The sequence below is a fragment of the Leptinotarsa decemlineata genome, unplaced genomic scaffold, assembly GCF_025532065.1.
Source record: "Leptinotarsa decemlineata unplaced genomic scaffold, Ldec_3_MD MMD2_tig00002159_RagTag_RagTag, whole genome shotgun sequence".
Lineage (NCBI taxonomy): Eukaryota > Metazoa > Arthropoda > Insecta > Coleoptera > Chrysomelidae > Leptinotarsa > Leptinotarsa decemlineata.
This window is the reverse complement of record NW_027412574.1, coordinates 5,678,511-5,692,915: the sequence shown is the minus strand read 5'-3', so window position 1 is coordinate 5,692,915 and position 14,405 is coordinate 5,678,511. Positions and strand designations below refer to the sequence as shown.

General features: G+C 35.2%; 1 protein-coding gene across 1 annotated transcript in view; it reads right to left on the bottom strand.

Moving 5' to 3' along the window:
- Positions 1 to 5,585: 5,585 nt before the first annotated feature.
- Positions 5,586 to 14,405, bottom strand: part of LOC111512997 (opsin, ultraviolet-sensitive) — a 29,823-nt gene continuing 21,003 nt past the window's right edge. The window contains exons 4-5 of the mRNA XM_074177116.1: positions 12,646 to 12,948; positions 5,586 to 5,895 (exon numbers count right to left, since the gene is read on the bottom strand). Coding sequence (XP_074033217.1) covers positions 5,860 to 5,895; positions 12,646 to 12,948 — 339 coding nt within the window. The 3' untranslated portion in view covers positions 5,586 to 5,859. The remainder of the gene's footprint in view (positions 5,896 to 12,645; positions 12,949 to 14,405) is intronic.

The window sequence follows — 14,405 nt, the reverse complement described above, 5'->3', positions numbered from 1 at the left end:
TGGTACATATGTTCCATGCCTCAAGCCGCATTTTCTGATGTACACAAATTTGTATTTTTTCAAACAGTGGCATCCCTACGGGTTTCGCATTGAATATTTTTGGGGAAAAAGTACGCCAATGCTTTCTTTTCAAAATAAAATCATTTTTAAAATCCTCATTTATTTTTGAGAAAATTTGATCTCCTGGTATTTCTTTGTACGACGAATGATTTTCACTCAAAAAAATAAAAATCGACAGAAAGCAAATCAAGAAATTAGATCAATTCTAAAATGAATGAGAATCTGGAAATTGCTTAATAACGCATTACCAATTCCCTAATAATATTTGTAAACATAATCTGCAAAAAAATAAATTTTTCACAAAAACGAGTTTTATTTTATTTTGTGACAGTAAGTCTAAACGAATAGCACAAATTTGTTAATTAGTAACAATAGCAAAACTGATTATAAACATTGTTGGAAGTGGCCACCTGCACTTAGTATGCATGCTTCCGCCCTTCTACGCATGGAATTACGCACCCGTTCAAATATTCCCGGCGTATTACGTATAGTTTCACACGAGGCAACTATTCGCTCTCTTAAATCTTCTAAAGTATTAACGGGAGTTTTATACACAAGAGTTTTAAGGTGACCCCATAAAAAAAAATCTAAACTGTTGAGATCGGGGGATCTTGCTGGCCATTGCTGAGGTCCTCCGCGACCTATCCAACGATTAGGATAAACTGTATTTAAATGGTTTCGGACAATTACACTGAAATGAGCAGGGGCGCCATCGTGCATGTACCATATTCGATTCCTTAATGCAAGTGGCACATCTTCCAATAACCCAGGTAGTCTTCTTCGAGAAAGTGTAAATAAGAACGACCATCAAGGCGTCCTGCGTAGAAAAAATGGGCTTATTAGATGATCACCTATAATTCCTGCCCATACATTAACCGAAAATTGGTGTTGGAAATGGGTTTCGGTTATTGCATGGGGATTTTCTTCAGCCCACACATGATTGTTATGGAAATTATGAATGGCATTCCGAGAAAAATTTGCTTTGTCTGTGAACAAAATTTGTGTCTCAAACTGCGGATTTAGTGCAATACTTTGTAGATACCACTGACTGAAGCTCACACGCTGTGGAAAATCTCTGGGGAGTAATGCCTGCACTCTTGAAATATGGTATGGGTATAACAAAAAATCAACGAAAATACGCCAAACAATTTGATGACAAATATCCAGAGTTCTAGCGATATTCCTCGTATTCGTCTCAGGATGTTCCTCAATTTCTTGCAGCACCGCTTCCTCAATTTCAGGAGTTCTTACTACACGAGGTCTACCTTCCGGAGTCCCTTTCTTGAAACTACCAGTTTCACCAAATCGACGATGAATATTTGAAAAGGTTCGGCTATCTGGTAAGGCACGATTAGGATATCTTTCCTGATAAAGGCGCCTGGCTTCTGTTGCATTACCATCGGCAAGGCCATATACGTAATGCATTTGCGTCATTTCCGCATTCGTATAATTTACCATATTTACTGATATTCAGAAAAACAGCGGACTACCAAAATAACTTCAATAACACTTCAAAATCAATCAAAACGCGCTGTGACAGTTTTTAACACCAACACCTCACTTTAAACCAACATCAATATTAGCTACTGACGTTTGTGCATACAGAGAATTCGTTTTTTATTGCTATGGTGGGTACGCTGTTTTTTCTGCTTTTTATCTTTAAAAGAAATCACATATCGACAAACTCCATATTTCCAAGAGGTGAAGTAAATAAATTCTGCTACACGTCATTTATTCCAGGATAACTAAATTTATGTTTTCAAAAATTATTAATCGGTGCTGCGTTATGACGTAATTTTAATCAAGAACAGTGCATCTGACAAGAAACAAATACCTTTCAGATCCTCAATTATTTTGCAACAAATCTGATCTCTTAGCTTTCAGTCGATGCACGATACCGCATCAGATTTTTAAGGAATTTATCCTTAAGTAAAGCGATTTTTAATTTTTTGAGCGAAAACCATGCGTCGGACAAAGAAAACCCAGCAAATCAAATGTACTCAAAAATGTATGGAGATTTTGAAAATAATTTTTAATTCAAGATAAAGCAGTAAAGTAGTATTTTTTCGCCAAAAATATACATTTCAAAACTCGTACGTACGCCACTGGCAGAGAAAATTAAGAAAATTGTACATCAGAAAATGCGCCTTGAGGCATGGAACATATGTACCAAATATGCCAAAGATGTCTACAAAATTATCTCAGTTATTATTAAAAAACTGATTATTTTTGAAAACTTTGCCACCCTGTATCTCAATAGTTAAGGCGTTTAGGACATACGTCCATAGGACGTTTTTTCCTTAAAATGGGTCTAAGAATTACCTCCTTAAATATTAGCATGTGTTTAAGGAACACCCTGTATTCTTTTAGCAGGTAACAAGTGTATTTCAAACAGCTCTGTGGGAATGAATCATGCCTGGTTGCCATTTCTAAGGAAAGATGTTGAAAACGGAAATATGAACCTCAACTGAATTATCAAAAAACAGTATATGTATTCATGTAGACTCTGGCATATGACATCTGGACATTTCATTCTTTCGACGTATGTCAAATAAATTTATTTACAATTTGAGGTGAAAGTTTTGGACTGAATTTTAAGATTTGAAAACGGAAAAATATTGTTTTTCGAAACATCGACCTCGACCAGATATTTTTCTCGAGATAATTTGTCTAGTTGAAGTTGGGATGATTCTGCAACGTTCCGTGGCTAACGGACTGCGAATAGCCATGATGCTCCCTAGGTGGCTCGGGGAGTTATTAACATTTTCTACCCAGGATGCCGATGACACCAAGAAAAAAAATATATTATTTTTTTTTTATTTGTAGGCAATATTTATGGATATGACAAGTTACTGACTAATTGGATTCTGTATAGATTCAGCTTTGTTCATTTTTCATATCGTGGAAAATTATATACCTAAAAAACAGTTGAAGATATAAACTGTATTTAGAGTGACTGATTACATGAAACGTGAAAATTTGAAATATTGTGTCAAATATGTATAACAAACACCTACACTCTCGGACAAAAGTATTGCATTTTACTTCAAAATTTTTATATGTTAATATATTTTCTCTTAACACATCATTTACTTTTCTTGATGAATGTTTGAAGGCCAAAGTATTTTACGTAAATTTCCATTCAGTATAGATAAAAGAATGCTTGGACATAGTCGCTATAGCTGTAGAAAGTAATGGTACAAATTACAAACTTTGAATAGTGTGCCTTCGCCACTATTAATGTCTATTGTTTTGTTTATTGTTGTCAGAATGACATTTAGAGTACTTTATGTCTTGATTCTGTAGTTTTTTCAGTTAGATGCCGTATTTGAGCGAATTAGTTTATGTTAAAACCAGCAAATCAGGAATAGCAGACCATGTTTGGACCCATCAACACAACATCGAGTGGTCCCAAGCTGAGATCTTGCACAGAGAGGAACATTGGTTTAGGAGAAAATTCACGGAAGCCGCATACATGTTGTCCAACAACGTATTCAGCCAAGCCAGCGTAGAAATACGCAACATATGGAAACCCATCATCAAGCGAAAAATAGCCAACTCCCGCCGAACAGTCATCTCCCACGGAACCAGTGAAGCGGAAAATGAAAAGCGGGGATAAGTGAAAGTACTCGAACGACCTATAAATAGTCATCTCTTGGAGGAATCAGTCCAGTCATCACCTGAAGACGATTGTACATACTAACAATCGAAACGTCGTGAACTAACGTGACTTGGAATCTCTCCACTTTTTATTTTTATTTTCTTTTTTCATTTCTTTATTTTTATTTATTCAATTGTTCTATTTTTACTTGTATTTTATTTCACTATTATTTCATTTCAGGTTTATTTTGGTTAATATAATTGTTATTTTCAGCTATTCATTTTCAATTCTTCTTTTTTAGTTGTTTTAGGGATTTCAAATCATTTTATATAGTAGACAATGGAAGTCCGAGCTAGTGAAATTAAAATTGTTACTTTAAGTCAATGAGGAATGCAGGCAAGAAGATATTGCGCGTAGATTGCATATCCATCAATCGACTATTTCTTGTATTGTGAAGGGATACAATAAGAAGTACAACGCCAAGTGATGAGCAATATTTGAAAATTCAATGTTTGCGAAATCGCACGCTTACAGCACCGCATCTCAGAAATGATTTACTGAGCACAAGACAAGTCAAAATGAGTGTCAAAATAGTAATAAGACTCAAAGAAGTTGGTTTGAATCCAAAACACCCTGCCAGAGTTCCGAAGGTTCTCACTCGTCACAAATCTAAACAGTTACAATTTGCCACATCCCATGTCAACTGGAATGAATATCAGTGGGAAAAAATCTTTTAACAGATGAAACAAGAATACAGTTATGGAAACCACAAGATACAGAAGATCTGGAGAACGTTTCGCAAATGTAATCTTGTACATAACGTTAGCTTTGGTGGTGGTTCCATTATGTTGTGGGGTGGCATTAGTTGGGACAGTCGCACTGAGCTTATACAGGAGAATTTAATAAAGAATTATGACTGGTACATACGTAACATCCTTGAAGAGCATGTTTTACCTCAGGGCAGCTTCATTGGTTACGACAATCTCGTGCTAATGCATGAACATGCTCGTGCACATGCTGCAAGAACAGTCACCCAGTATCTTGAAGTTGTTGGACTTGAGGCAGAGGAGCGGCCATCAAACAGTCCTGACGCAAATCCCATAGAACATATTCGGGACATCCTCAAAAGACATATACGAGCACGAAATCCAGCTCCTTACTCAATTGCAGAATTAAGAAATGCTGCACAGGCAGACTGGAATCGAATTCCACAAGAAACCTGAAAGACCTTTTGCGAAGAATGCCCAGGAGGATGCAGGATATCGTTAGAGCTAGGGGAGGAAACACCAAGTACTGAACTGTTACTATGTTGCCTCAAAGAACTTTAATTTTGTCGTCATTGTTGCTTGTTATTATTAAATATTTTTAACAAAAATAGTCTATTCCATTACTTCTTCTACAAGTGTGTCATAATGTTTCAATGTCTGGTTTATTTGGCAATCAATATACGTTAGATACTTCAGCATATACCATTTAGTAATGAAAACTGCATAAAGATTCAGAAAAATAGTAATAAACATGAAATCAAGGGTTAAAATAAAATATGCAATATTTTTGTCTGTGAGTGTATAACAAAATACCTGGTTTCTTCAACATTCTGAGGAATAGGATCTGATGGAGAGCGAGAAATAAAAAATGTACTCTTGAGTTCATTTCACATATCTTGGCAACCCTATAAAATATTTGTTTTTTTTTTCATTATTTAAGAAGCGTCAACTGGAAAGAATCATTATATTCAACTCTCACTCGAAACTTCTGCGAACTAAGGATTAATAAGGTTTTACTTTTTCACGTATGCTACCTGGTACGGCCAAGGACAAGACATCGATACTTTATTTCATGTAAAGAGCAACTAATCAGTTCTCATGAAGATTCGTTGATATTTCCTCGACGTGTAAGTAAGACATTCCACAACAACCATGGTATTATTCTTTATTACATGACTCAACATCATAATTGATAAAATATGTGATAGCATATACTTCGATATTATTTTCATGAGACGTATAAGAGAAGTATAAAATATTACGCATGAAGCAGTTTTTTGCCCACTGGAAGTTAATCGTAAATGAATACATGGACGATAGCGCGACCTGGCTTTTTCTTTACTTGATCTCGTCTATTCCAACGCTGAATGATATCTAGAAATTTCTTTCAGCCGAATTCAAGCATTTTTAGATTTCCAGATCAGCAAATATCTACATAATGGACTGCGAACTCTGTTGCTGCATATCCTGAAAATGAAAATAAAAGTACATAATATTTTTTCAATGTGACGTTGATATAAACAAAACATTTCGAGTACATTTCAAAAATAGTCACGACTAACAACATTGAGGTGTTTCAAAAAACATCACACTGTTGAAATAACTTCTACATCTTCTCCAACACTAACTCAAAATGTTGTTCAAGCAATTACAACAGGCGACCTTCTATCGTACGAGTACCTGTCACCCATATTTGGAATAACACAATCGATAAACATGGAGAGTCAAGAGCTGTTGCATTTGATATTTCTAAGGCCTTTGACCGTGTGTGGCAATAGGGTTTGCTGGCCAAACTTCGATGATATGGCTGGCGTTATCCAGGGATCCAAAAAATCGAAATTTGAGATAATGAAATTAATGCATGAATACTTTATTTTGAAGAGGAATTGACAGATGAAACTTCAAGATGGCGACTGGGCGCCATCTGGGAAAAAAATAAAGGGAAAGGACCCCTCTTTCCATTTAATTGATACATCATCATGAAGCTCCTGACGAATACTTCACAACCCTAAAATATGAAGTCAATATCTTCACCTACTACAAAATGGCGGAACATTTAATAATTTCCTGAAGACAAACACATTAATATCGATATTTCTAGAAATATTCCTTTTTAACTGCCATATGGCACTTCCAACAACCCGATAAGGTTTATTAAGTATATATATTGTTGTTGGGTTTATAGTGACTGTGGGAACTGTATACTCCATTGAGAGATCTGCCCATAAACTGCTCAGGATATAAGTTTTGATCCAAAACCGCTTCAAGAATAGTTATTTCCTCTTTCATATCATGAACTGAATGGCAAACTGTCTTGGCTCTATTATACAAACATCTAACTATACCTTTTGAAACGTGGAGATATCTATTAGTATGAGTTTCCTTTCGATAAACACTCGTATACGGAGTATTTATCGATTTTTTTATCATAACATCGAGAAAAGAAAGTTGATTATGAACTTTTCTTTCTGATATAAACTTTATCGTGAGTTCTCTTGGATTCAAAAAATTCAAGAAAACGTTAATATCATCTGGGTTATGGTCCTAGGTAGCAAATACATCATCAACATATATCCGGAGCAGTTTGTGCAAGTGGCCGTCGATGGATATCTTTCGAATACTCTCACGCGTTATCCAGGGATTCATATTGTTTCCAATTCTCTTTTTATTGTGCAGTGCATTTCTTCAATGCCCCCCACCCTTTTATTTTTTGAACTGGTCAACTCAAAAAATTAAAATTTGAGATAATGATATTAATGCATGAATACTTTATTTTGAAGTGAAATTGACAGATGAAACTTCAAGATGGCGACTGGGCGCCATCTGGGAAAAAAATAAAGGGAAATGACCCAATGTTCACAGACCAAATTGCCGTTATTGGAGTTACACCAACCCTCACGTTTTCCGGGACCCAATATCCAGAAAAAATGAACGTTCCGTCAGAAATATTGGTAAACCATATTGTAGGACCTCTATTTATTGATCAAAATTCAACAGGGGAACTGTATTTGAATATGTTGGAAACTACTGTTGAAAGCCAATCCTAATGAATTCGATATGGATATTGCATTCCAACAAGATGTAGCACCACCACATTACTCCAGACAAGTAAGAAAATATTTGGAAACTACTTTTCCCGGTCGTTGGATTGGCCGTCGAGGTCCTACAGAATGGCCAGCCCGCTCGCCAGATTTGACACCTTTGGACTTTTTTTATGGGGCTTTTTGGATCAAAAAGGTGTACGAACTGAACCTGCTTCAATATTAAATATAAGGCAGAGAATAATAAATATGTGTAGAGATATTGACGTTACTGTGTTCGGAAATGTTCGGTGTGGAATATCGGATAGTCACCATATCATGTGTCAAGAAGTTCAAAGCAACCATTTCGAGTATCTCCTGAACAGACCTCAACCTTATTACCCCATATTATGTAGTTAAATGTCAATGTATTCAGGCCATTATTAAAAGTTCCGCCATTTTGTAGTAGTTGAGGATATTGACATTATGTTCTAGGATTGTCAAGAATTTGTCAGGAGCTTCAAAAAGATGTGTCACAACTTTTTCCATTAATTTTTTTCCCCAGATGGCTCATAGTCGCCATTTCGAAACTTTCACCTGTCAATTTCACTTCAAAATAAAGTATTCATGCATTAATTTCATTATCCTAAATTTCAATTTTCTGAGTTGACCCATTTAAAAAATAAAAGGGGGGGCATTAAAAAAAAGGAATGTATATTAACAACTTATTGGAAAAAACCAAGAATCCAATATATTGCTTTGCTGACGACAGCACACTTGCTCGTCATTCCATATGGATGCACATCTTCACCGGCAGCAGGAAGTTGCATATCTTAATGAGGATCTAGAAGTAATTTCGAATTGTGATGAACGTAACCAGGTTCAAAGCAATGCCATAAAAACCCAGGCATAGGTTTTCTCTGAAAAGATAAATGTCTCCGAACCGCATATAATAATGTCAGGTGAGACAATTCCTCTTCTGCTTCGATAAGTTTGTTGGAGGTTAAAATGGACATCAATATGTTTTGGCACAATCATGTCGCTGGAATTGCAAAGGCTGCTTGTCAAAAGCATGAAACACTGTTCTGAACCAGAAAACTGTACACACATCAGCAACGTTTGATGCTATATAAAGCTCAGAGCACTTCAATAAGTTTATGGAGCAAAATCATTCACAAGTATTCACATTTCATAGAATTTTTTTCAATTCAAATAGAATTTTTCTTTTGCGAAAAATTGTAATTTCAAGTGATACTTTATCAATTGTTACATATTGTGGACCTTCTGTTATATCTATGACAAGAAAAAACTACACAGGCTTGTTAGAACAAGTCCACAGCGACTGCTTGACAGAAAGCTCCAGGATTTGGAAGAAAAATTGGTTGAAATAACCAAGTGCCCCCCGAAAAAAGTGATGAACTTCAAAAAGTCGTTTCTTAGAAAAAGACCACGAATGGCTTAATGGTGAGATTTTATTACCTACTGGCCCAGTTCTGGAAGTTCCAAATATCACTCGAGCAAATAATTCGCGGAATCAAGTGAACGCACAAAACGTTGTAAAACAAATGAACTCAGAGAGAATGTAGTTGTTGATGAACTGACTTGTACAGCATAGCTGAGTCATCGATCTAGTAGAAACAATGACATTGCAAAAGTGACCAAATGTACAACCAGTGCGATGAAGTTTCGTAGAGCAGCTGGTATTGGGAGTAAGACTGTGGCTACAAAAAAAACACACGCCCGAAAAAGCTTACATTATAGAAGCCGATTTGACCATGAATCAATATGAGGTGATTCATATATACAAAAAACATTAGCGAGACTATTGCAAAGGTAAAATTACAAGACTTGTTAGACCATACAGCATTACAACTCTGTAAATATTTAGACCCTATTCCTCAAATATATGATCCTGATGAAAATTCGTACTTCGGCTTCATCCTGATGTATAAATGGGAATGTGATGGTTTCAACCAAACTCAATATAAGCAAAAGTTTGAAGAAGAGGGAAGCAGTGATGCAAATATATTTTTAAGTTCCTTGGTACCTCCTCGACTTATGAATGGTAATCAAATAATATGGCAGAACACGCAACTTTCATCGCCAAGATTTTCGAGCCTATACGTATCAGATATATAAAAGAAGATAAAGATATCACGAATAAAGAAATTGAGTATATTAAGAACCAAGCACAAAAACTCGAGATGACAATCGCCTTTCATGTCTTATGTAATAAACCTTTTTTCAATACAAAAAAATATTTTATTTCATCTTCATTATTGATTTGTCTTCATTTTTATTAAGAATATCACAATAGGTCAATTTCTATCCATAATATTCAAAGAAAGTGAGAATTCATTTTTGGCTACATTTTAGGTGCTTTTACCACTCTGTGCGTCGTGTATACACTACATGTTGCCTCTTACAAGTACCGCCACATATAACAAAACGGGTTAACGATCTTGCGAAAAGTCCGTGTTGGGTTCATCTGTTAATCTTGCTGTTAGAAAAAAATGGGCAATTAAGTAGTCATCAATCATTTATATTGTTGCTGAAAATGACTTTCTCTAATAACGTGTGGATTTTGGTCGGCCCAAAATTGGTCATTGTGAAAGTTCATAATAGCATCTCGTGAAAAATTTGCTTCATTTGTAAATACAACATTTGGTAAAACATTATTATTGTGAGCCATCGTATGAATCAACCACCTGCAAAACATTAATTTTGGGTGAAAATCCCGAGGCAGTAGAGCATGGACCCGATGTATGTGATATGGGTATAGGAGGCTTCTTTCAAGAACTGTTCATATGGTTTTTGGACTGACTTCCAGTTGCGGTGAATTCTTCTTTGTTCTATTCGAAGGATCTTCTTCTATTGCATCAAGTATAGCTTCTTATAGCTCAGATGTTGTTACAGTTTTTGGTCTCCCACCACCTGCATTTTTATCAAAATTTCCAGTTTCACATAATCTTGCATGTAGCGTTCAAAATGATTTTCCACATGGGATTACTCTGCCAAGATATCGGTACTGGTAAATCATTCTTTCGCATTTCCATTTGCTAATCCATGAATAAACTGCATGTCAGCGATTTGAACTGTTTATCGGGTTTTAATGCGTGTCCTGTGTTATAATTCTCACTTGGATTATTCTCGCGACGCGACGTTTCGAAAAAGTATCATTTGCCATCTGTTGGTGATTTTTTTTTGTTGAGTGTTCGGAAGTCGACCGAACTTACTCGATCCACTCCCTATTATCTAGGTAAAGTGATGTTTGTTACGTGTTCGGAAGTAGACTGTCCTTACACGAGCTGCTTCCTACTATATAGTGAATTTCTCTACAACAATTCATGCAAACTTTCAATATTTAATCACGATCATTTTTGAATGTTTCATTTCATTGAGTAAATTTGTTTTGGACAGTGGCAGTGATTGAAATGGTGGGTATTATTCATAACTAAGACCCGAGAGTCATTTATGATTTAATGATAATGACACATATATATTAATTTCATTTTTGTCAGTTTTATTGTGTTGGAAAGAAGCGTTTTATCGCTATAAAACTCTGTTTTGGTGGCCCCTAGCCTTCATTTTATCAGTTCTAAAGAAATCATTGTCAACAAATTAGTATTGATTATTTGCTCATTGTTTCACCGGGTGCAAGTCAACATCAGGGTTTACAATAAAAAACTTGATATTTCAGAAAAATTTTTTGATATGAGGGATGAGGTTAAGATCTTGAACGGTACTTTTGATCTCGATGCTATTAGAAGCTGATCAGAACTGCATAATAGTTTTGCACGGACTCGAAATATACGATTGAATAAATTTAGTTGTGTCGAAGACTAATCAGCATATTTCGAAAAATTTCGCTAAGAATTATTCATGACATCTACCACAATAAACTTAACGGTAAAGTTGTCATCTCTGGCTCCAACAGTTGTAGCCATGAATGAATACACATCACACGGGCTCATCAACAAATCCAAATATGGCTGGGTAACAGAAATATCCGTCTAATTGATTGGAGTGAAGGTTCTTCACATCCACCATCAACAGTTTCTTTAAATTACATTTCAATACTTTTAAATAAAATGCAGTGTCTCTTATGGTTGTCAAAATCTCAGATTATATTGTGGGACATGCTGCGCTGACAACTGCCGGAATTGTGCTCGAACTGAACAAGAGAAAGAAATTGATTGTGACCGTAGCTATGATTATGTATACTTTCAAAATGAATATAATTTCTTATTAGTCAGTGGGCTATGCTTGAAGACTGGTAGTAAACAAATCTAAAGAAATGAACTTTAAACGTTCAAGCCAGTCTCGGATATACCTATACAGTAGGTTGAATGGACTGACGCCTATCAGAAAACAACTACTCCCCTGGTCAATACCACGAAAGGCGTTGGATTATATCCGACAGGCGTCAGTGTGGGAATCTTCACAGAAAATTTCCTGCACATGCAATTGGCAATACAAATGAAAGAGTCGACCACTCTGACTAATAAGAAAGTGTTTCTTCCTTATTCAGAGGAATCGGGCGAATTTCGGATATGCAGTTGGTTAGTACCTCGTCCACTAGATGGAGTGACATTTTGTTGTTCGCTCCAACTTAGGAAGAGGAATGAAATACTCTGAAAGAATTCCGATTTTCAATTATGGAATATTATTGACCACTGATGGATTGATGGCCACTATCTTGCACTGATGAGTGGCTAATAAGCCCGAAACCTGTCTGCAAGTGTGCCCGTTCCAAAATTGAAAGTTGACTTTTTCAGTTGTATTGCCAATTGCATATGCAGTAAATTTTCTGTGAAGATTCCTGCACTGACGCCTGTCGGATATAATTCAACGCCCTTCGTGGTATTAGTCAGGGGAGTAGTTGTTTTCTAATACACGTCAGTCCATTCAACCTACTGTGTAAGTATATCCGTGATTGACTTAAACGTTCAAAGTTCATTTCTTTAGATTTGAATAGAATTTTTTTCCTTCAATATTTTCATAATACAATATGCTGAAATCTGAATTTTTCATATTTTCACACAAAGAAGTAGTTCTCAACCAATAAAGGCACAAGTGCAAAACATATATCACTTTTGAAGTTGAAGGTGAAATGGGCTCAATTCTAATTTTCATGAAAGGGTCAAAAAATTCGAAGGTAATATCCTAAATGATTAACTAACCAATAGAATCTTACCGTGTCTATATCGGATTCATTTTCCTCAGTTTCATTTCTTTGTTTATCTCTAGATGACCAACGTCTTGCTATTCTCCTGAAACTGGAGGGTTTGTTCTTGAAACTGGGCCTTAAACATAGAAGCTCAATAACCGTTTCTTCTCTTTTCAAAGACCTCTTTTGATGTATGGTTTTGTTAGATGGTTCTTGTTGTATAATTGATGTACCTGGTTTTATGTTTCCTAACCTAACCTCTACCATTTCTTCTTCACTATCTACGTGTTCCATTTGCATTTGAGTTCTCGGTAGATCTGTGTGCCACACCTGAATGAAATGAGAAAAATTGGCCATTAGATGATCTAGTTGAAGGTAATTTCTATAAACTGAAACAAATTCTGCTTTGTTTCAGAATTGTATTATTTATTTGGTTAGATAGTCGAAATGAAATATTCACATGGTTGTAAACACTATCATTTTTTAATTATCTTGCTAGACTCTCAAAAAAATATAATGTTTATTTTCTACAGGCAGCGTGGAATTTGTTTTTATACCTCATGATTACTATATGAAGAATACATGAATACATCCCCTTATGAAAGGAGTTTAATCATTGGTACTGCTTGCATTTCAGAAGTGCATGGGCCACATTCATCTCCGTAGGGGTATGAATTTGTTGTTCATTATTTCGATTTGAGAAAATATATTGACTATATCATCATTCTTTAGTAAATATCAGGTTTGGTGGATGGTAAAATGAAATCATGAATTTGAAATTTCAAATTTTGATTCATAAAATCTTTGAGCATTAATAAAACATAGAGTAGCAGACACTTTTGAAGTTTGAGTCTGAAGTTGTCTGTCATATTTGATATTGTTGTCGCAAGTCTTTCAAATTCGATTTCTCAAATGACAAATAACATAGGAAAATATACCAGATTTTTATAATATTACCTATATTAACTTCGTTTTCGATGCAATATTTTTTTGAGAAATTGATACATAATTGGACTAACGTTTTTGTTTCGATAGATTCAAAAATATTTATTTATTTTTGGGAAATGAAGTTTTTGGCATTCTACTACTCCATTCTGACACAAAAAATGTATAGAGTTACTTCTTTCAGAGTTGATTGCTTCATTTTTTTTCTTTGAAAGATTCCCACATTTTTTTTGTATCAAAATGGAGTAGTAGACAGCTTGAAACCTTCTTTCCCAAAAATTAGTAACTCCTGAAAATATAACACTCTCAATTTAAACAGGATTTCTTTGACTGGGATTTAATCATTAAACGAATGAATGTCATTACGATTTCATCGATTGAATGACTAGATCAAATTCATTCCGTGGCATAAAGCCGTAATTTATGAATTGAGTGCTTCATCTCATAATGTTATCCAGATTGGTACTGAAGAGCCCCAAGGCAAGTATCTTATGGCGAACCATCGATGTCTACCAGTGAGGATGACAGTGTTCCATGTAAGTGACATTTTTTCTTTTCGTTTAGTTTGTTGTGTAGAAATCCGGTGAATGTTATCTGATTCATTTCCATAACGAATGTTTGGAATACAAACTGAGTAGAGAAAAGTGTTTTTTGTATAATTCAATGTTCACATAAAAGTATTTGTTTCGAAAGAATGTTTCTTTCGTGTAATTCAATGTTTATATGAAAGTAGCTGTTTCGGGAGGGCTTTTTCTTTCAGTTCGTTACTTCTTTGCATGATCTACAAATCTATGTGTAGTTTCATCTTTCAAAATTATTTGCTTCTTTCCTTTCTTTGGAAA